At 41.5% G+C, this 20726-nt stretch overlaps 2 protein-coding genes across 4 annotated transcripts in view; both read left to right on the top strand.

The window, feature by feature from the left end:
- igf1rb (insulin-like growth factor 1b receptor) overlaps positions 1-14721 on the top strand; it is a 34872-nt gene extending 20151 nt beyond the window's left edge. The window contains exons 5-21 of one of the 3 annotated variants that reach the window (XM_028400955.1): positions 135-279; positions 1885-2093; positions 2327-2453; positions 2551-2786; positions 3651-3818; positions 3906-4113; positions 5553-5857; positions 6060-6193; positions 6657-6816; positions 6938-7037; positions 7607-7677; positions 7775-8004; positions 8118-8225; positions 8386-8545; positions 8852-8981; positions 9103-9237; positions 10079-14721. In XM_028400955.1, coding sequence (XP_028256756.1) covers positions 135-279; positions 1885-2093; positions 2327-2453; positions 2551-2786; positions 3651-3818; positions 3906-4113; positions 5553-5857; positions 6060-6193; positions 6657-6816; positions 6938-7037; positions 7607-7677; positions 7775-8004; positions 8118-8225; positions 8386-8545; positions 8852-8981; positions 9103-9237; positions 10079-10604 — 3152 coding nt within the window. In that variant the 3' untranslated portion in view covers positions 10605-14721. Of the gene's footprint in view, positions 1-134; positions 280-1884; positions 2094-2326; positions 2454-2550; positions 2787-3650; positions 3819-3905; positions 4114-5552; positions 5858-6059; positions 6194-6656; positions 6817-6937; positions 7038-7606; positions 7678-7774; positions 8005-8117; positions 8226-8382; positions 8546-8851; positions 8982-9102; positions 9238-10078 lie in introns of all 3 variants that reach the window. The other 2 variants (XM_028400954.1, XM_028400953.1) reach the window with 2 other exon arrangements.
- A 594-nt stretch (positions 14722-15315) lies between these two features.
- lrrc28 (leucine rich repeat containing 28) lies at positions 15316-20026 on the top strand. The gene is made up of 10 exons (XM_028400956.1): positions 15316-15485; positions 15862-16101; positions 16339-16379; positions 16473-16510; positions 16605-16742; positions 17950-18156; positions 18238-18340; positions 18434-18618; positions 18716-18875; positions 18986-20026. The coding sequence occupies exons 2-10, from the start codon at positions 15934-15936 to the stop codon at positions 19053-19055; spliced, it is 1110 nt and encodes a 369-aa protein (XP_028256757.1). The 5' UTR covers positions 15316-15485; positions 15862-15933; the 3' UTR covers positions 19056-20026.
- Positions 20027-20726: the final 700 nt, after the last annotated feature.

Below are 20726 nucleotides of genomic sequence, written 5' to 3'. Positions count from 1 at the left end.
CTATACTATAGTGAACCATAATAGTCATGTGAAGCAAGTTATAAAACTGAGTAGGTAAAAGCATAAACATGCAATTAAGATGAGTCCAAAACATAATAACAGCAGTGTGTTTGTGGCTGTCTGTGTGTGTTTAGAAAACATGGTGGCTGAGCTGGAGAGCTTCACAGGTTTGATCCAGAGAGTCACCGGGTACGTGCGGATCTCGCACTCACACACTCTGAGCTCGTTGGCCTTCCTCCGCAGCCTCAGATACATCGATGGAGAAAATCTTCAGGACGAGTAGGACCACACACAAAAGCCATGCACAAATTTCACCGCAAGCATAAACAAACAATCACGATGTAATCTACAATGACTGATCCCAGTGTATAGTTACACCCTGATATCAGTTTCTAGAAATCCCCCTGAACAATGAGTTATTTTTGGCAGTACTCTTAAAAAAAAAAAGGTAACTCACATTCCCTCTATCTTATTCTCTGCCAGAGAAAACGGCTTTTTAAATGTGCACTAACTGTAAAACAGAAAACAAAGCTATGTTTGGGCTTGATGTTATCCCTGTACTAAGTACTGTATGCTGGGTTGATAGTCTGTTTGCTGAAGAAATTATGGCATTAACTGTGCCACAGAAAGACAGCTAACTATATAGCTCACACAATAGATAGAACAATAACTACTCTGCTACTGGATTACAAAAGTAAACCAGAAATCTTACCAGTATCTTGTCTTTTTCCTACAAACCCTGGATATATGAAGAAATCTCTTAGAGAGGTTAACAATAATGAGTGCTCTTCATACTTCTGCATGCTATGGATTGCATATAATGATGTCAAATGGTTAATGAATTTGAAAAGAGACATTCATCAGTGTATATGCTGCAGTTTCTTTGAACATTATGTGAAATTGGTCCAAATGCAGAGTGAAATGATGTATTTATATATTGTGTGAGCTCTGTGGAGGTTCTGCTGTTTGCTCCCTGACCTAAAACCTTTAACCCACACAGAATTCACAGAATAACATTCAGCATCTTTTCAATGGGTGAGGCAAAATGAATGTACTGTAATGTGTGAATCTCTTTTATTTTTGCTGTTTCTGTGGGTTGTAGTAACCAAGCAGAGGTATTGTACAGCAATAATATTCTAATGTGACTAGTCAAGGTCAACACTGGAGTATTGGAAGGATGTAAGCAAAAGGAAAGGCAATAGAGTTTTGAAAGCACACATCAAAAACTTTTCTATGTATCACCAGGTGAATTGCGTTGTGTTTTAACTATATCGTTAAAAAGTCTCCGAAGGATCTTGTTGAAATGAAAAGAAGCTTTTCTAAAAGGCCTTGAATGCAGCTGACCTTCAGCAGACTCAGGAAATGTTCTTTCAGGGTCACAGAAAGGCCTTCACTCACCCGCCACTGTTTGTCTTTGAGTTCACAGGAATCTAACTGTCCCAAGGTCCACATTATAGTCATTCCTTAATGTCTGGGTGTTACTCAGTGAGAAACAAAAAAAACTTCTCTCCAGGACAAAAAAAATAAATAAATCAGCCCCCGATTAATCGGATTTGCCAGGTGATTTTTATCCTGCTGTCATGCAGTCCCTCTGCTGTCTAACTGGGTCATTAAACTTCTACCTGAAAATAGAGACTCTAAGAGTAAAATAAATACATTTTGTTCCATTAGAACAGCTTCTCCTTATAGAATAGGGACTCGGAAGGTGTACTTTTCCATTACACACTGAAAATAAGCCATTGTCCTTGGAGGGAATGCTGGCTTTCAGCCTGGAATGAATCACTTTACCGTACACACAATACACTGATACAGAAACATAGATGCCGAATGAAACTGCATATCGGGGCTGTCATTCATTTATCGTCTCCTCTTTCTGCCTTCCAGCTTGTATGCATTCTCAGCATTCGACAACCAACAGCTCCAGTATCTTTGGGACTGGAAGCAGCACAATCTCACCATCAAAACAGGGAAGCTGTTCTTCAGAGCAAACCCGAAGCTCTGCATGTCCGAGATCCGCAAAATGTGGGACAAGACGGGAATCCAGGGCCACTTTGATGAGAGCGATTTCCGAAACAACGGCGACAGAGCCAGCTGTAAGGGTCAAAATGAGCAAAGAAACCACAAACATTTAAATTGCTATGTCCAGCTCATGTGCAGACGTTACTCTAGTTGCAAACACATCTTCTCAGCCTAATGTCGTTTTGCCCTTTATGTCAGCATTTACTGCACTACTGTGTCAACAACACTAATTGCTACACACCTAAAAACACACAAACACACATATACACACAGTGAGCTGTTTTTTGACTTTTTCCTGCCTCCATAGGTGAAAGCACTATCCTGAAGTTTAAATCTAACAGCACCAGCAGCACAAGGATTAAACTGACATGGGAGCGCTACCGGCCCCCCGACTACCGAGACCTCATCAGCTTCATTGTTTACTACAAGGAAGCGTACGTTTTTTTTAAGTAGCACCTGAAAATTGATGCTCCTTATAATTAATAAATACAGCCTCTGCTAACCTCAGACACAATATCCTTTTCTTTTTAGACCATACCAGAACATCACAGAATTCGAAGGACAGGATGGTTGCGGTTCCAACAGCTGGAATATGGTAGACGTGGAACTGAGACCCGACAGGGACTTGGACCCTGGAGTTCTGCTGTCCGGCTTGAAGCCTTGGACGCAGTATGCTGTCTTTGTTAAAGCTATCACACTCAGGGTGGAAGACAAACATATGCCGAGTGCCAAGAGTAAGGTGGTCTACATCCGCACGAGTCCTTCAGGTAAATAATTTATCGCCTAGATCAGAGGCTGCAGTCTGTCTATCAACAAATTAAAAAAAAAAAAAACGTTTTTCCTCAGAAGAATGTTCACTGAGACCAGCAGCAGTAGTAAACTATGGTTATATTAACTGTAATTAGATGTATGTAATCTAATCGGTTTTGATCCTGAGGCACATGAAGACACACTCATAATAAAGTTTTTCTTATGAACAAGTCTAAACAAATTTTAAATGGATTAAATAATATAGCCAAGTTTAGAAAATACTTCATACAGCTTTTGTGTTTGTGTGGTTTGATTCACCTGTATCATCAGATCTTAAGCCAAAACATTCCCAGACGGGGTGTGAGTTGTCTTTTCTTAGCACCTTTCTCTAGTGTGTAGCCAGCTGTGTCACGACCTTTCTCAGTTAGCTTTTGTTTTGCAATATATCACATTTGTTTAGAAAATTGACAGCATTGAAGATCATACTGTAAGTTACTGTAAGATAGTAGAGATAGCTAAAAGCAGAGGTTAGACATTTGATAACATTTGAACACCTTGCTACTTGTTTTTCTAACAGACAAATAGAAATGATGGAACGATGGTGATCTAAATCAAACATACTGTAAGAAGATGCAGAGGAGGCCGTTTGAAATAAACACAGCTGCAAGTCAAAGCAATGGAGGAGAAATGATTTACAAAAGCTGTAATATAGCAGGATGAAATGGAAGACTGCCTTAAATAAATCCAGCTGCAGTGTAAAGACATAACAGGGCTGTGATGTCAGAAAATTACATCTGCACTGGCAGATTGTGCATCACAGCCTGAAGGATAGAAGTGTTTCCCAAAAGTTCTTACACTTTCTGTCTCTGTCTCTCTCTCAGCACCCTCTATGCCTCAGGATGTGCGAGCATACTCTAATTCATCTACACAGTTGGTGGTACGCTGGTCACCCCCTGTCTCACCAAATGGTAACCATACATACTACTTAGTAAGATGGCAACAACAAGCCGAAGACCGAGAGCTGTATCAGCACAACTACTGCTCTAAAGGTATCCACACACACGCGTGCAATCACAAACAGCCACCATTAACTGTAACCGCTGTCAGATCTAAACACAGCTCCCTTCCTGTTCCAGAGCTGAAGATTCCTGTGAGGATTGCAGCCATAGGGGTGGGAGACCAAGAGGAGGACACCAAACCAACTAAACCAGATCCAGAGGGGCCAGAAAAAGGCCCCTGTTGCCCCTGCCCCAAATCAGTGGAGGACCTAGAGGCTGAAGCTGCTGATGCCTCCTACAGAAAAGTCTTTGAAAACTTCCTGCACAACTCCATTTTCACCCCAAGGTAATCGACCCACTGTAATTGCTTCACTTTTTCATACTTGTAGGCATGCCGGTCTGTTAGACTGTGGCTTATGAGTATTTCAGCTAACTTGAATAGAGATTTGTTGCACATTCATCAGTATATTATGTGTATTATAGGTTTTTCTGTTTGAGATAAGATAAGATAAGATAAGATAAAACTTTATTAATCCCGAAGGAAATTCTTGTGCCAGAGGTATCAAGTTACATTAAATGCAGTTAAGTACAGAGTATAAGAGTATAAGTGTCACTATAATCCAAAATAAGAGTACAGTACGCAGTATGAGCACAATATATGATACATGGATACAATATGGAGATGTAAGGTGCTAAGTAAACATGATATAGACAAGTGGAGGGAATGACAGTGATGCCTGACATGATTATCTAGCTCTTCTCCCTACAGAAAGGGGAGGAGTTATACAGTCTGATGGCCACTGGCAGGAAGGACCTCCTGTGGCGTTCTGTGCTGTTGCAGATTCAGTATATAAATGTGTTGCTCTCCCTTTACTTTAAGCCGTGTTTCAGCTTGTGTCTGCTTTGGATAGGGACAGAGAGTCGGCCTGCAGATCAGACATGTGCATCAAATTATCTCTCTTGTTCTCAATACACATGTGTAACTCATCTTAATTAGTTCTAGTCTGTTTTGCAGCAGCATGAAAAAGGGATGGATGTACTTGCAGCTTAAGATAAATATCAGGTGCCATCACATGTATATTTTCTTTTCAGCTTATACAAAAATGAAGACAGCGTGTGATCCGGCATACATGCTGCTGTCTGAATTGGACTGGATCTCAGAACTCTGCACATGTGATTGTTACACTCATACCAGAGATGTTTGTGCATTGGTTTTTGTCCATGGACAGACAGTGTGTGACAGTAGTTGTGACAAAAGGAAAGATAAGTTCTAATTAAGGTAAAGGGTGTAAAGGCTGTTTGGAATGAAACCAGTCCTGGCACAGGTTTAACAGTCAAAGCTCTCATTTCTTGTTGCACTGTTGTCAACTGTGTGATGCTGGGTTCAACTGAAACATATAATGTACATGTAAAACTTCAGTTTTTACAAAACATAACATACTTTTTCAGTAATTCTGTTTGTAGTATTCAGTACAAGCTTCACTTTGGCTGCTGAGTTGAAGGCCAGATGGCCAAATGAAAACATGGCAGATCATTGAAGGAGTCAAGGCTGAGCAAGGAATGGTTTCCTGTAACTCAAGTATCAACAAAGATGTAAAAGACAGAGGAGTAAACAAGACAGCAAGAAAGCCATCAGTATGCACCTCAGGGTGTACAGCCTGTCCGTCCTGTTTTAGCAGTATGAAAAACAGACCTGTGACAGTCATATCCTGTGCTTAACTTTTCACAGTAAATGCATCAGCTTCAGTTTTACAGAACTGCTTCTCTGTTCTCCTTCACCTTCAGGCCGCCAGATCGTCGGCGTAGAGATCTTTTTGCCATCGCCAACGCAACTCATTTCCACCACAACCGTCATCACGGCAACAGCAGCACCATCCCCCCTCTCCTAGCTGCTGGTAACAGCAGCACCGCTGATCCGGAGCCACTGGACCAGGAGTTTGAGTTCATGGAGCAGTCGGTGTCAGAGAGGGAATTGCAGATCTCTGGCCTGCAGCCCTTCACAGTTTACCGTATCGATATTCATGCATGCAATCGACAGGTCCGGGGCTGCAGTGCAGCGGAATTCATCTTCTCCAGAACTAAGCCAGCAGGTTAGAAGGATACATTTACAAACACACAACTGTTTTTTTTGGCACTTGTGTCTCCAGATGTACAATTCTGCTATATCCCCCCCAAAAAGTTAGAATTTATCTTCAAAACCTTGTTGAAAAGTACTGTATAAACATGACTGTTGCGTCCACCCTGTGGTTTATGTGGTAACCATGGTTACTTTTTCTGCCTGTGGTTCTTCAGAAAAGGCCGATGACGTTCCGGGCCCGGTCACCTGGGAGGGCCATGAAGACTGGGTGTTTCTGCGCTGGCCTGAGCCACCTCACCCAAACGGACTCATCCTTATGTATGAGATCAAGTTTAAACTGGCTGCTGAGGTACAACATCATCTACATATGTACCTTCCATCTCACTGCACAGCACTTGTTGGTTTTGACTATTTTGCAGTAATTAGGGATTGTCTTCTCCCTTCAAGATATTAATCAGAGCTAACCACATCTGATGTCAAATCTTTGTCTGTGCCAGGCCTCCATGTTGACATGATTAATGTTCTTAGGCGTAGGTCATTTTTAAGAAATCAACACCATGAGTTCACATTTTTGTTTATGAAAGGATTTTTAGAAAAGCCATTATATAAACAACAAGCAGTTTCCTTAGTTGTCTTTTTAGTACATTTTGACCAGTTTGACATGAAGCGTTTATTTATTAAACTTGAGGCAGAATGGGTTTGGCACTGTAAACCTTGTACCCCAAGTGAAAACCAGCAGGACCTCGGCTCTTTGATTTGGATTCTGTAGGATTTAATAATAAGCTCCCTCTGTCTGTGTGTTTGTGTGTCAGACTGAGAAGCACGAGTGCGTATCTCGTCAGCTGTATCAGACCCAGCGTGGTGTTCGCCTGTCCAATCTCAGTCCAGGAAACTACTCAGTCAAAGTGAGAGCCACGTCACTGGCTGGCAACGGCTCCTGGACACATGCTCTGGATCTCTATGTGGCTGAACGTAAGACACACTCTCTCCTGCATATTCACAGTTAGATGCTCCTTTTTTGTGTCTGTATAGCTCTCCTTTGTTTTCTAGTAACACATAAAGATTTGTTTAATCAAAGTGTTTGACCCAACAGGTTATGAAAATGTCCTGTATGCCATGATCTTCGTGCCCATCGCCATCGTCATTTTGATCTGTCTTCTGACTGCAGTGCTGGTTGTCTTCAACAGGAAAAGGTGTGTTAACACAAATTGCAAACACATTCAACAGATTGGACTCACGTTGTCATGTTACAAAAGCATTAAAAACATCTAACAGGCTGAAAAGTGTGTCAGAAGAATACGAAAACAGCCCTCTTTAGTTTTTTTCTTCTCTAAAAGTAAACATTTGAATAACTTGCTAAGGATCCATGTGGTCACATTAGGATCCAGATTCACTCACAACCAATACACAAACCAAAGCAAAATGCGTCTGCTTATTATAGTGCATAAAAACTAAGTGGCAAATAAGGCTAGAATTTGCCCAGTTATGTGGTTGGCAGCCTCTTGTATATGTGGTTGTAACTTGTAATATTTGGAACACAACATAAGAACATATGAAGAAATGAACATCACCTGTCATGCTGGAATTGCCTCAGTAGGCTTCCATATATTTTAGTGTTGTATTTTGCCAATAATCTTTGGAAGCTAAAATTGTGATGTGTATGATTATACACCATGCAGATCCCAAAATTCATGTGGTGTGTGTGCGACAGAGAGGACAGTATGTTTGTGTCTTCAAACACTTTTGTTTTTGTTTTACTCAGGAACAGCGACAGGCTTGGAAACGGAGTGCTGTACGCTTCAGTCAACCCAGAATACTTCAGTGCTGCAGAAAGTGAGTGACATTGCAGAGGCAAATCTGAAAGGAAACCCATTGGAGATATTTGTAGAACTGTGTGTATTAATGTAAAAACTCATTATCGCCTGTGCAGTGTATGTGCCGGATGAGTGGGAGGTGGCACGGGAGAAGATCTCCCTCAGCCGTGAGCTAGGCCAAGGGTCGTTCGGCATGGTGTACGAAGGCTTGGCCAAGGGTGTGGTCAAAGATGAACCTGAGACACGCGTTGCCATCAAGACTGTAAATGAGTCGGCGAGCATGAGGGAGCGGATCGAGTTTCTCAATGAAGCGTCCGTCATGAAGGAGTTCAACTGTCACCACGTGGTATGAGCAGACACACACACATTTAGATCATACATTCGTTTTAAAACAGACTAGTCAAGTTCAAACTCTTAACAGTATAAGTGTGCATCATCGTGGTATCATGTTTTTTGCAGGTTCGTCTCTTGGGAGTGGTCTCACAGGGACAACCAACGCTAGTTATCATGGAGCTGATGACACGAGGAGACCTGAAGAGTTACCTGCGCTCCCTACGACCTAAAGAGGTAGTGTGATGTCACGCAGCTATGCAGAAAATATTTTAGTAACATCATTTTTCAGAGTGTTATAAAGAGAACCTACAAACAGCATCAATATGTCAGCCACCTGTTGGTCAAATAATGAATGCTGACTATTCTTCTTCATGTCTGTGTGTTTCTATAGCAGCAGTGGTCGAGCCTGTCTCTCCCTCCCTTGAAGAAGATGCTTCAGATGGCAGGGCAGATCGCTGATGGCATGGCTTACCTCAACGCTAACAAGTTTGTCCATCGAGATCTGGCAGCCAGGAACTGCATGGTGGCTGAGGATTTCACTGTTAAGATAGGAGGTAAAGCATGGGTTACTCTCAGCCATGAAACAAAAAGGAAATGGTAGCATGCTCATTAAGTGCTAATAAAGTTGCAGAGTAATTATGAAAGTAGACCCTCCAGGGGCAGCAGGGTAGCTGCATCAACATGTGAATAATTTTGTAAGCATCTATATGGTTTGCATGATCTGTCCACTGTTTAAGACATTTTGTTGAATGTGTAAAATGTTCTGCTTTTCTAAAGCATTGGAGCATCTTTCATTAGATGCAGTGAGTGTTTTATAGGCATTGTCTTCACTTCTTCCCCATGTGTGTCTGTATGTGTAGATTTTGGCATGACCAGAGACATCTACGAGACAGATTACTACCGCAAAGGCGGTAAAGGTTTGCTCCCTGTTCGCTGGATGTCACCCGAGTCTCTGAAGGATGGAGTCTTTACCACCAACTCAGATGTCTGGTAAGCAGGTCCACTGAAACACACACATGTGGTGGCTTCATTCTTTGTCAATACAGCTTAATGTTGTAATAATAATAATGAAAAACACACTTTTTTCCCTCTGTCTTTCCCTGCTGTGCAGGTCGTTTGGGGTTGTGTTGTGGGAGATTGCCACTCTGGCAGAACAGCCCTACCAGGGACTGTCCAATGAACAGGTCCTCCGCTTTGTCATGGAGGGAGGACTGCTTGAGAAACCACAGAACTGTCCTGACATGTTGTAAGATTCGAACACACATTCACACATCGTATCTCTGTCTGTCTGTTCACCATGTTTTTTATTGGTTAGTTGTAGTGACTACTTATCTGCACTGCAGCCCACAGGCTGTGGTCACTGGCTGTTTTTGAACCACAGTGCTGATTGCATTCGCAGCCTGTCTGAGTTCCACTGTGTGCTCTGTAATGTATTTGCTCCTAATATAAAACAGCCTAAGTTTAAATCCACATCAAAAGAGTTGTGAGCGTGACAGGCAAAATTTGGCAAAGAGAAAACACGGAGGATGCATCAGATGGTGAAGTCATGAGGAGAACAAATGTGAAGTCTGCAGCCATTTTAAACATTGTTTATACCCATATCTATAAAAATGCTTTCATGTTAATTGCAGTATGTCACTGTGCTAATACTGGATAGATTTACGTGAGTATATAAATCTAAATCTATGACATAGTCATCTGAGGGCAGTTGTTAGTGTAGGTTACACCTCTTTGACAGTATATCTGATTAGTTGGTTCTGCATGAGTCTAATGTGGCGGTCTGTACCTTTGCCATCTTGGTGTGTGAAGCTTGTTTCCAGGCTTGATGCAGAAGTCTCTTTGCTGGATCTTGGTGAGAGCAGCATCGGCTCTGCGCTTCATAAACAAGAAGCAGGAGGGGGAGGGTGGGTGAGGGGATCATACAGCCGTTTTAGCAACAGAAAGCAAACATTTGGCAAAAGTAAATATTGGCTTGTTGGTAGGAAAGCACAGTTCCTCTGGACAGAGTTATAGCTACAGGAGAACATGTTGTTGATGAAAACCAAGCTAACGTGTGTGTGTGTGTGTGTGTTTGTGTTTGTGTGTAGGTTTGAGCTGATGCGAATGTGTTGGCAGTACAATCCTAAGATGCGTCCATCCTTTGTGGAGATCATCAGCAGCATAAAGGATGAGCTGGAACCATCTTTCAAAGAGGTTAGTTTCTTCTACAGCGCCGATAACAAGCCGGCCGAAACTCCACAGCTTCACATGGACAAGCTTGACAACATGGACGACGTTCCCCTGGAACCCCCTTCTTCCACGCAGCCGCAGCAGACCACCGTCGCCCAACAGACCCCTCCCTCCCCTAGCGCAGAAGCCCCACCCACCCCATCGCTAGCCCCCAGTTCCCCCTCTTCTCCATGCACGTCGAGTGCCGCCATGGACAAGCAGCCCTCGGGCCAGCAAGCAGCCAATGGACTGTCAGGGGCGGGCCTTGCAGCGGGGTCAGGGCTCGGGACAGGCTCAGGTGTTACAATGCGGCCGTCCCTGGATGAGCTGCCGCCGTATGCGCACATGAATGGAGGACGGAAGAACGAGCGCACCATGCCTCTCCCGCAGTCCTCTGCCTGCTGATTGGACAGATTCACCCTCAGACTGCAAACTTCTACCTGGACCAGAAGCAGATGTCTTAGTGGGTGGAAGTTTATTTTTTTTGTTGTTTTAAACCAGATACAGTTGAACCATGACTACCAGCAGGTTGGCTGCTCAGTGAGAAGCAAAGACTCACATGAATGTGGAGAAGACTGTCTGTTAGCCCGTGTTCTGCTGTATCTCCACACACTTTTGTAATATTATTATTCTAGGTTTGGTTTCTACCAGCTGGTTGTCAGATGTGACACTGCCCCTGCTGCTGAGTGAGAAGAAAAAAAAAATGGTAAAAGCAAGGAAAAAACGACACTTATCATTTTGGGAGAGCGCTTTGTCTCCCTTTGTGGCTGAACTTATTTTATAAATCGTCGTTTGTAATTTTCATATATATATATATATATATATATATATATGGATTTCCAGATGGAAAAAGAAAATGTGTAGGCCTTTATTAGATGACCGGCGTTTTGTTTGCTTTTGAACGGGCATTATGGTGAGAATGGTTAAGCATATCAAATGAAGAAGAAGCACTTCGGAGGGGCCGACATCTCCGTCAGTCAATTACTGTTCTGGTCGCTCTGCAGGATGTGTGTGTGTGTGTGTCAACGTAATGCCGGGTCAACAGCCAATACGCTGAAACAAAGGTCAACTCTGCCAAATTGATTGCCAAAACTGTACTGTCAGAGTTTCTCCTCTGCAGTCTGTCCCTGTTACTCTGTAACAAAAACAAAGGCAAAAAAAGCACTTTTGATCTTCAACCATACGGTTCTGAAACTCTGTGATCAGAGGGATATTAACCTCTCTCTGCAGTCCTACTCTACCCCTCTGTTGTTTTATATCTGAGATCAGATTGTCGTCATAGACTTTGGTCCCTTCCATTTATCTGGAATTGAGCCACATGTTTTCACAAAGTGCTGTTCTGTTACGGTTAATCCGCCAAATACATTATAAAAAAAAAAAAACACACAAAAAAAGTCAAAGCTAGGACTGCAGAGGAAAAGGACAAGAAATATGATCTAAAACGTCTCTCTGTCGGGGTTCACTCCGAACATCAGAGGCGTCCTTGTTGTATACAAACAGGTATTTTTTTAGATTAGTCATTAGTCTCCAACATTTACAACATCTCTACGTGGGCAGAGCATTTATGTACACACCAGTTGTTTGTGTCACTTTTTCTAGCTTTTATACAGTTGGAGACATTCATCATGTACAGAAAGAAGCTGCTATTCCTTATTTCTCTTGTGGTTGTAATATAGTCGATATCTATATATTAAAAAGAGAAAATCTCCTTCAGGTTGGATCTATGAACGTTTCCACTACAGTCCAGTTTTTTTTTTAATTCTTGTAATTGTGTAAGGTGTATTTGAGCTGGTTTCATTCTGTGTTTGTGTAAAAAGGTACGAAAATTTGCCTTTCGTCTTGAAACACCGGTAACTTCCCCTCCCATCAGATTAGAGGACAGTGATGGTGCTAGCGATCATCACTGTCCTCTCAGGACGCTTCGACCACCTGTCGCACTCGGAGGCAGAGGCCAGGCGTCCCGACTAAATCTCAGGTCAAAGAGAAGAGTTTAATCCTTTTTTACTTTACCTTTTTTTTCTCTCTCTCTCTCTTTTTTTGTTTGTTTGTTTTGTATTTTTTGGGAGCTGTTATACCCAGAGGCATCCAGCCTGGTGTATGTGTGTGTGTGTTAGTCTGTCTGGGTCAACATCACCTCTGACTCTGTTTTTCTCAAGACCTCTGTGTTTATTACAGCAGTGTTAAACAAGAAGAGGTCTCGGTCAGTTGCACTTATTGTACTGAGCCCTAATGTTGACAAGACAGAGATATCAATCAGTCAAGATTTTTTTCTACAAAGAAAAAAATCCTGATATTACACTATTATCTTCTTTAATTCCTTCGGTTGGCTGTTCTGGCACACATTTATATGTATCTGTTCTCTGTTGTCTTAGGGACACATGTATTTGAAGCTGTAGCCACACAGATTATTAGATTAAGAAAATCCACACAAGTTATTTAAGTCATTTTAAATGTGTTAGATAACCTGGCTTTATGTGGATTTGCTAACTAAAGGTGTTTGCTGGTATAACTTCCTTAGCATTAGCTGGTTTTACATCACTTACATAAATAAGCATCTACATTCTTTGTATGTGGATTAGCTTTATGTACCCTGGCTTATATAATGTAGAAAAGGGAAAGTTGCTGGAGCTAAGTAGCTAGCAGTTCTGTCTTTAGTATACTAGCCAGATGATCCACTGATAATCCTGGAGGAGTGTTAGCACTGTGTTAATGGGACGTGCTGTGCATGAAAAATAGAGAGCAGATATATGATCAAATGAGTGCCAAAGTAATCAATAAGACTCAAAATGTGCTTTCCCTTTATACTCCTTAGTAATTATTTAGCTTACACTCATTTTTTCTAACCACATTTTGTCAGTTTTAGGGCTTCATCCGTTTGCTCTGTGTGTAAGAACACTTGCTTCATGCCTCCTACAACGTCAACGGAGAGCAGAAATAATTTAACATAGCAGAGATCCTTCACATCTTATTCTGAAAGCAAGTAGAAAAACCTGTCTGTGGGATAGTTTCACTTTCTTTTTAGCAACTTCTCTTATCAATCAAGGGTGGTGTTGTGTATGCTGCTGGAGTTACCATATTATTTATCCTTTTGCAACTCATTAACACGTGTTTGTAGAAGACTGCTGACATAACATTTTGCTTTGAGAAATAAGTGGAATTATCTTACAGTGCTATGACTTTTTCTTTCAGATGATTTAGGGACATTGATGTGTCACACTAAATTGATTCATAAAGCCCTTTGTGTCTGAGCATTAAACAGAATTTGAAGTGTGATTAGAGAGGACCACGTAGAATTTTAAGAAAACTCATTCACTTTAAGAAGCAACTTTTGGCCTCCCAGATGTTTCCTGATTATTTATGTTCTTTCTTTCTGTGTGAAGTGTAAATCACTGTATAAATCCCCCCCCCCTCCCCACATTAATTCCTCTAATATTTTGATGTTCTTTATTTTGGGGGAAGGATTTTTTTTTATTATTAGTCCTTCAACCATCCATCTACCTCACTTTTTTTCATTCTATTTACATGTAAAGAAAAGCAAAACATCTCCGCTGTCCGGCTGTAATGACAATCTCACAGAGTGCTGTTAACATGGTCAAAGTCACACCACAAACCACAAGTCATCCTGAGGGGGGGTGAGGAATGAAGATTGCAATCAACCATCCGGCTCATATTAGATTATATTTCTGGTGAAGTTTGGGCTACATAAGGTGTTTTTGTTTGGTTTAGTTTTTGCTTGGAGTCTGGCAGTCTCAGAGGAGGAAGAGGAGGAATTGGTAGAAGCATGAATGAGAATGCTTTCTCTCCTTTACCTCCTCCTGCTGTTCCTGCACGATGTCATTCTACTAGCTGGTCAATGATGTGGCTTCCCCTTACTTTCTAAACGCGACATAATTTAAATGAAAATTAGGCAAAACAATGCTGGTAAATTATTATGTTTAGGTTAAGCTGGACTGCAAGCTCTTTCCTCACTTTTGAGTGTGACCCTTCTAATCTCTTGCCTTTTCCTACATTGTAAAGGTTATTATGGCACTTCTGTGTGTCAGTGTGGCTGACAGGTCACGTCTACACTATTACTTTATGTGTTGCTTGACAGAATTCATGACAGTTTTTCCATTTACTGCCATAACAGGATTTTGGCACTGCTCTCCTTATGCCTCAGCCCGTTGCCATGGTGACTATAATCCCGTTTAAAAACTTTCTATGGCTTCCTTTCCCTTTTTTTTGTGAGGCTTCTTCCTGTCCCTAACAAGGCAGTGATTTCTATAATTTCAGGCTAGGAGTCTCTGTGATCTGGTTTCTGATTAACAGTTCGTTCAACCAGTCCAACCAGAGCACACTTAATCAAATTTGTGGGTCAGGATGGGTATTTCTGTGTTTGTGGTCTGATTTTCACCTCATTTTTACCACTGGAACACCTCATAGAGCCGACAAAATCAAATAAATTCCTGTTTTTCTTTCTCTGTTTTTTGTTACATCGACGGTCAGTTTGTTACCTATATTTTGATGTGTAAATTATTCATAGCCTTCCAACTCTTGCGTTTCTATTGAAATGATCGTTTAGACTGAGGTTTCATTTTGGTTTTCTTTTGTATATGCTGTTGTAAGAATTTTTCCTGTTATCAATTTATTCCATGTACTGGGAAATATGATTGGCTGAAGGAAAAGAGAATGTTTGTTTGTCTGATTCTTTTTTCTACTTGAGATTTAAGATGAATAAAAATGTATGCAAACTGTTGGGCAGTTTTTCTTTGTTGAGAAGAGTATTTTTTATGCTATTTCCAATAAGAGGAAACTTGGCTTTCACAATTTTTTTAGTCCTATTTCTCAAAGTATCCTTTTTCCAAAATGGCCCCAAACTTGTTATTGTTATGTTATTTAAATGCACTAACTTATTTTATTTGCACGCAGTGCATCATATTTTATTATGCAGCAATGTATTTTGTGTTTAAAGTATCAATATTTTCAACATAAACTAGAGAAAAATATATATAAAAATCCTCACTGTAAAAAACAAACAGCAGCAACAGTAACAGCAGGTGGCAGCAAACACTTACAAAAGCCTTTCTGTCGGTCATTTGGGAAGAGAAGAAGAAGCCTGCGGCTGCCTTTAGACCGGAAGAAGATGTGACGTAGTGTGTTGTTTACGGCTGTTACGGTTTAGTGTCGCTGTAAAGTAACCCTTTGCTAAGCTAGTTGGCTCTGTCAAACATTGCACATGCATAAGGTCATGAGTGCATATGGGGAGTGTACATGCAAAGTAGGTCAGCAAGGCCCTGCACAGCTAAGGTAAATAACCTCTTTTTTACTGAACGTAGGATACAAATAGAAGCCAAACAGCTAGCATGCTAATAGTCTAAAATAACAGTGACAGGCTAGGAAATGTTAAGCTAACTAAAGTTTACCAGACCCAGTGTAATGCTAACTGCAGCCTGGAGTGTCTATTTGCAGCATGTTGAGCCTGTAGCGTTGCAGATTTCCTGCATTGCCAAGATCAAATCTACCGGATATCTTTATTTTTTATAAGAGGGGTCAAACGGGGAAAGATGATTCTCTTTGGTTCTGGTCTGTTTTTCCAACAGTAGATGAAGTTTAGAAACTGCACGACATACGCCGCGCTACGCTGTGTGGTTTGTCGCAAAGATGAATCTTATTTGTCTTACAGGAAACAGTAATGCCGTAAAGGAAGCAGGCACTGCTAAGTCCCCTCCACCGGGGAGGAGAGGTCTTCTCAGAAATGGCAACAGAACTTCATGAGACGATCTTTATGGCCAAGCAGGAGCGCCACAAAAACCTGTTCCTTAACTACAAAAACCTGAATATTTTCCCTGTAGAGCTGCTGAAAGATGAAGGCCTGCAGTTTTTGGAGAGACTGTACATGAAGAGAAACTCACTTACCACACTGGTACCTGCACCCTGCATGCTCCTGTTGATGATCAAAAATGCTTGTTGATGTCATCCAGGTCATTTTTATTCAAAGGGTTAAAGCAACCCTTTGAATAAAAATGATTAATTTAACATGATTTAGAATTGTTTTCACATGTTTGAAGGTCTGTGTGTACCACTAAAGAGCGGTTTGACACAATGTCACAGGTTTCCTCTAAGATGACTTGTATTTCTGCTTTTCCTCTGTCTTTACCAGCCGGACAATCTCGCCCAGAAGCTCCCAAATCTAATTGAACTGTAAGTGTTGTGCTAAGTTGTGTTGTGATTCATGTCTGCAAAATATAAAAGGTGACTGATGATTTTTATTCCACCATATTTTCTCTATTTAAGGTATTTGCACTCAAACAACATAGTAATTATTCCTGAAGGTATGTCTTCTGTTGTGGTATGATAACATTACAGTATTAGCTATGTTTGCTTAAATATTTTTTATTTTAACATAATGACTGAATTGATTCTCAGCTATTGGAAACCTGGCCAGATTGCAGTCTTTAGATCTGAGCAATAATGCCCTCCAGCTCCTCTGTCCAGAGATTGGTCGACTGAGATCTCTACGGCACCTGAGACTGTCCAATAACCAGCTGAAATGCCTTCCCTCAGGTAAGACACACCAGCTATCAGTCTGTTTTACACCCCTCATTTTTTAATCTACTCTATTCAATCTATTTTTCTGCTCATGTTGATTTAACCAAAGTGACCAGAAAAATAATGGAAAACGTTACAAGACAGACAGATGTGTGTGTATGTTGTCTCAGCTCGCACATATGAGCTCAGTCACTCTTTTTACTGCAAACATGTATGTACTTCCTGTTGTACTAGCAGCATTTTTTCATTATATGTTAAGATGCCATATTTAGCACACTTGCCAAACACCGTCGGTTGCAAGCTGAACAAAGTTGTAAGTATCTTGTTCACCAGCAGAGGGCAACAGAGTTTTAGAGTCAGAGTCAGAATTGTGTATATTGGCATTTAAGTGAAAAGGTTTCACATAACTAAGATTTTGCTTTGGTGATTTGGTGCACAAACAAAACATAAAACAAGTAACGCATAATAGGAAGCATGCAATAGAATAAGATAAGATAAAATAAAGGTATTAATGGACTTATCTAGATGTACAAAATATACAGTTATGAACAAAACAGTGTGTTTAGGTTATGTGTGAACACAAAATACAGTATGGTATAATCTCTGAAGCAGAATAACAGTACCTGTGATGTTTAGAAGTGTAACAGTCAACAGGTGGATAATGACAGGAGCATGGTACAGTGACACAGCAGTGTTTAAGAGTCCAACAGCAGAGAGGAAGAAGTTGTTCTTGTGGTGTGAGGTTCTAGTCTGAAAGGACCGTAGCCTCTTGGCAGAGGGTAGTGGCTCAAAGAGTCCATGTCTGAGGTCAGAAGGGACAGCTGTGATCCGACCTGCATGCACCAGAAGTCCTGGAGATGTTCAGGTCTTGAAGAGATGGGAGGTTGCAGCTGATCACCTTCTCAGCAGGGTGCAGCAGTCTGTGCCAGTCAGAGTAGATTCAGTAACCAAGAGCAACGCACACCGACTATGCAAAAACTAGAATGGAATAAATAGAAGGATTAACAGACAGATAATATCAGTTCTCATCTGCATTCTTCAGGCTTTGTACATTTTGCAAATAGTTTAAAACTTTACTGCTCCATTGCAGTGGTTTGTTGTGATCATACCGGTCACACACTCGGAGGAAATAGTTTGAGATTTGTGTTTTAAATTGTAGACACCTCTAGAGATCGTCAGTGTAGAGTGACTTGTTTCAATCTCTCTCTCTTTCCCCCCTCAGAGATTGGTGATCTGCAGGATTTGGAGACTCTTGATGTGTCGATGAACCAGCTGATGTCTCTACCAGAACGGCTGCACCGCTGTCTCTCACTACAGAATCTTACAGCAGACCATAACCTGCTGAGTCATGTTCCAAGACAGCTCTGCTTGCTCCACCGACTGAACCAGCTCTCCATGGCTGCTAACCATCTTACCTTCCTACCACTCGGTCAGTATATTCCCTGTAACTGTGAGTTGCCATAGAGATGTAAATAAAGGGATTGAGTGTTCCAATCTGTGTGCGTTTCAGACCTGGGCAGATCACGGGAGTTGCAGTTTGTCTTTGTAGACAACAACATGGAACTAAAAGGCCTCCCCTCCTACCTGTACAACAAGGTCATCGGCTGCAGCGGGTAATACACTGATCTTCAGAAGCACACAGAACGCCTGAAACAAAACTGAGTCACACCAGTGGCTATATGCGTGTCTGTTCTGTTCCCGGACAGGTGTGGTTTGTCATCTCACACACTGGAAGGTAACCTGGGTGAAGTGCTGGGTGAGGCATTGAGTGAGGCTCTGGTTGGGCTGCCGGCTGAAGTGAAGGTGGTGGCTTCAGAGACTGATAACGTGGTTCCTCTGGAGGAGCTGGCTATGAGAACCCTGCACCGCATCTACCACCACCGCCCAACAGGTGGGGAAGCAGTGCCTATACTCTACAGTACGTTTGATAGCACCTGCTCTGTTGACCATGAGTTACTTCTAAAATTATTGAAAATCTTGTGTTTTAGATCTCAATTTGCTGCCTCCCATCACCCTACCAAAGATCCTGCTAGACCTGCTGCAGTTCCCTCTGGGTCACTGCCACCGCTGCAGCCAAGCCATGTTCACCATTATTTACCCCAAACTCTTCCCCCTCCGTGACACGGCTCTGGCAGGAGTGCACCGCAGGTTAGAACAAACACACCACCTTTTGCTGCCTCACTGTTACCTGGTCCAAGATACACATTTGTGCTCATACAACCCTGCATTCTGACGCCTGCGCTCTGTCCTCTTTCCAGGACGACTGTGAGCTTTGTGGCCTATTGCTGCTCCAGTCACTGCCTCCGGACCTTTGACCTCCAAGGCTGACTTGCTTTCGATCTCTTTGCCCACCTCCACTCATGATCTGTCAGTTGTTTTCCAGAAGGTGACAGATTTATGTCATCTGTCACCCAGGCAGTGAAAGGTGGATCACAAAGGTCTGTGTGCATCACAGCAGGGACTTGACTACAGTGCAAAGGACCACACACACGCAGCCTGTGGATGTTTGGTAGGTCGGATTTCAACAGAAAGACTCAACTGGGTTATCATGCATGAACAGTCCACCATTGTGCTCATTTAGCTAGACACGTCTAGAAAACAAGTGTTGGACTTGAGGTAACGATAAACCCCTAACACTGCGCACTTTTTAGAAGAAACACTTTCACGGAAGGCTTTTGCAGCAGAAACAACCCATTAATTGTGGATTGTCATCTTTGAGGTATTAACATTTGTTTTACTGAACTCCGAATAATATTTGAAGGTTTTTGACTGAATTTGTACGTGTTTGATACCGATCTGTGATATTTTCAGCAGGATATACTGCTTAAACAGAAGCCGGACATTAACTCACACAGGGCAACAACAGTTTAGTAAAATAAATTTGGAAATTTAATTTGGGACAACAAAATGTGAATACATTCTGCTGAATGGAGTCAAATTCATAGTCATAGAGATGAAGCTTTTCTTCAATTTGAAATGATTTGTCTCACGTTTATTCACTTTGTCGGTTTGAATTAGTATTTTATCTAGTGTTAACATACTGAAAGCAAAATCTTTTTGTCTTTGCATTAAAAGAACTGTTACATGAACCAAAACCACTTACATCTACAGATTCAATCACAAACTTTCTGTCATTGCCTGAAGGAAAAACATTTTGGTGCAGTTGATAGATGCTGTGAAGCGCTTATTGAACTGATGCCTCTGTGTTAATGTCCATTACTGTGTTGTACAGTTCTTATTTATCATTTGTTTTGATTGTGTTGCATTTGACAGTAAATGTTGAGTGATTTTTGAATGAATATGTACCGCTTCTTTTATGACAGTAGATTAATACAAACATAACCTTTTCATCATAGGATCCAATGCGGGAATTTGTCTCATATCGACATAAAAAAACACTACTATGGGATTTGAATATGAATTCACTGAGCCCTTATTAGGTGACTACAGGCAAGTCTGCACCTTTGACAACAGAGAATGTGAGACTGGCTGTATTTTAGAGATTAACTACAGCTCTGTCGGTAAACATCACAGCTATGGAAGCTGTGCCTCCTCATTTTCTCCCATTTACAGATACAGATATATATTCTGCAGTATATGCACAAAAAAACACATCTAAAAACATCTGTCTCTACCTCTGCAGCTCTTCACTCATCCAAAAACTGAGATACATTTATATTTATGGAACTGTTATCATAATAACAGAGGGATGTGGGGAGCCGAAAGCTGAGCAGCTCCATTACTTGAATCGATGGTGTGTTCAGACAAATGTGATACCATGATCCTCTCTGGCTATAGGTCAGCTTTCTGCCCTCCCTCTGAGACTATCACATCTCTGCTGACTGCACATGTGAAATAGGACATCCATATTACAGATTGGCATAAAAACATGGGAAGGGCAAAGCAAGATGGAAGTGTACATATACACATCAGTACTCAAAATTAGGGCAGGAGAGATTAAGGAGGCTGAACATCCATAACAGCATATCAACAGATTGC

Source organism: Parambassis ranga, chromosome 3 (assembly GCF_900634625.1).
Source record: "Parambassis ranga chromosome 3, fParRan2.1, whole genome shotgun sequence".
In the NCBI taxonomy this organism is placed as follows: domain Eukaryota; kingdom Metazoa; phylum Chordata; class Actinopteri; family Ambassidae; genus Parambassis; species Parambassis ranga.
This window is presented reverse-complemented; position numbering and strand designations above follow the sequence as displayed.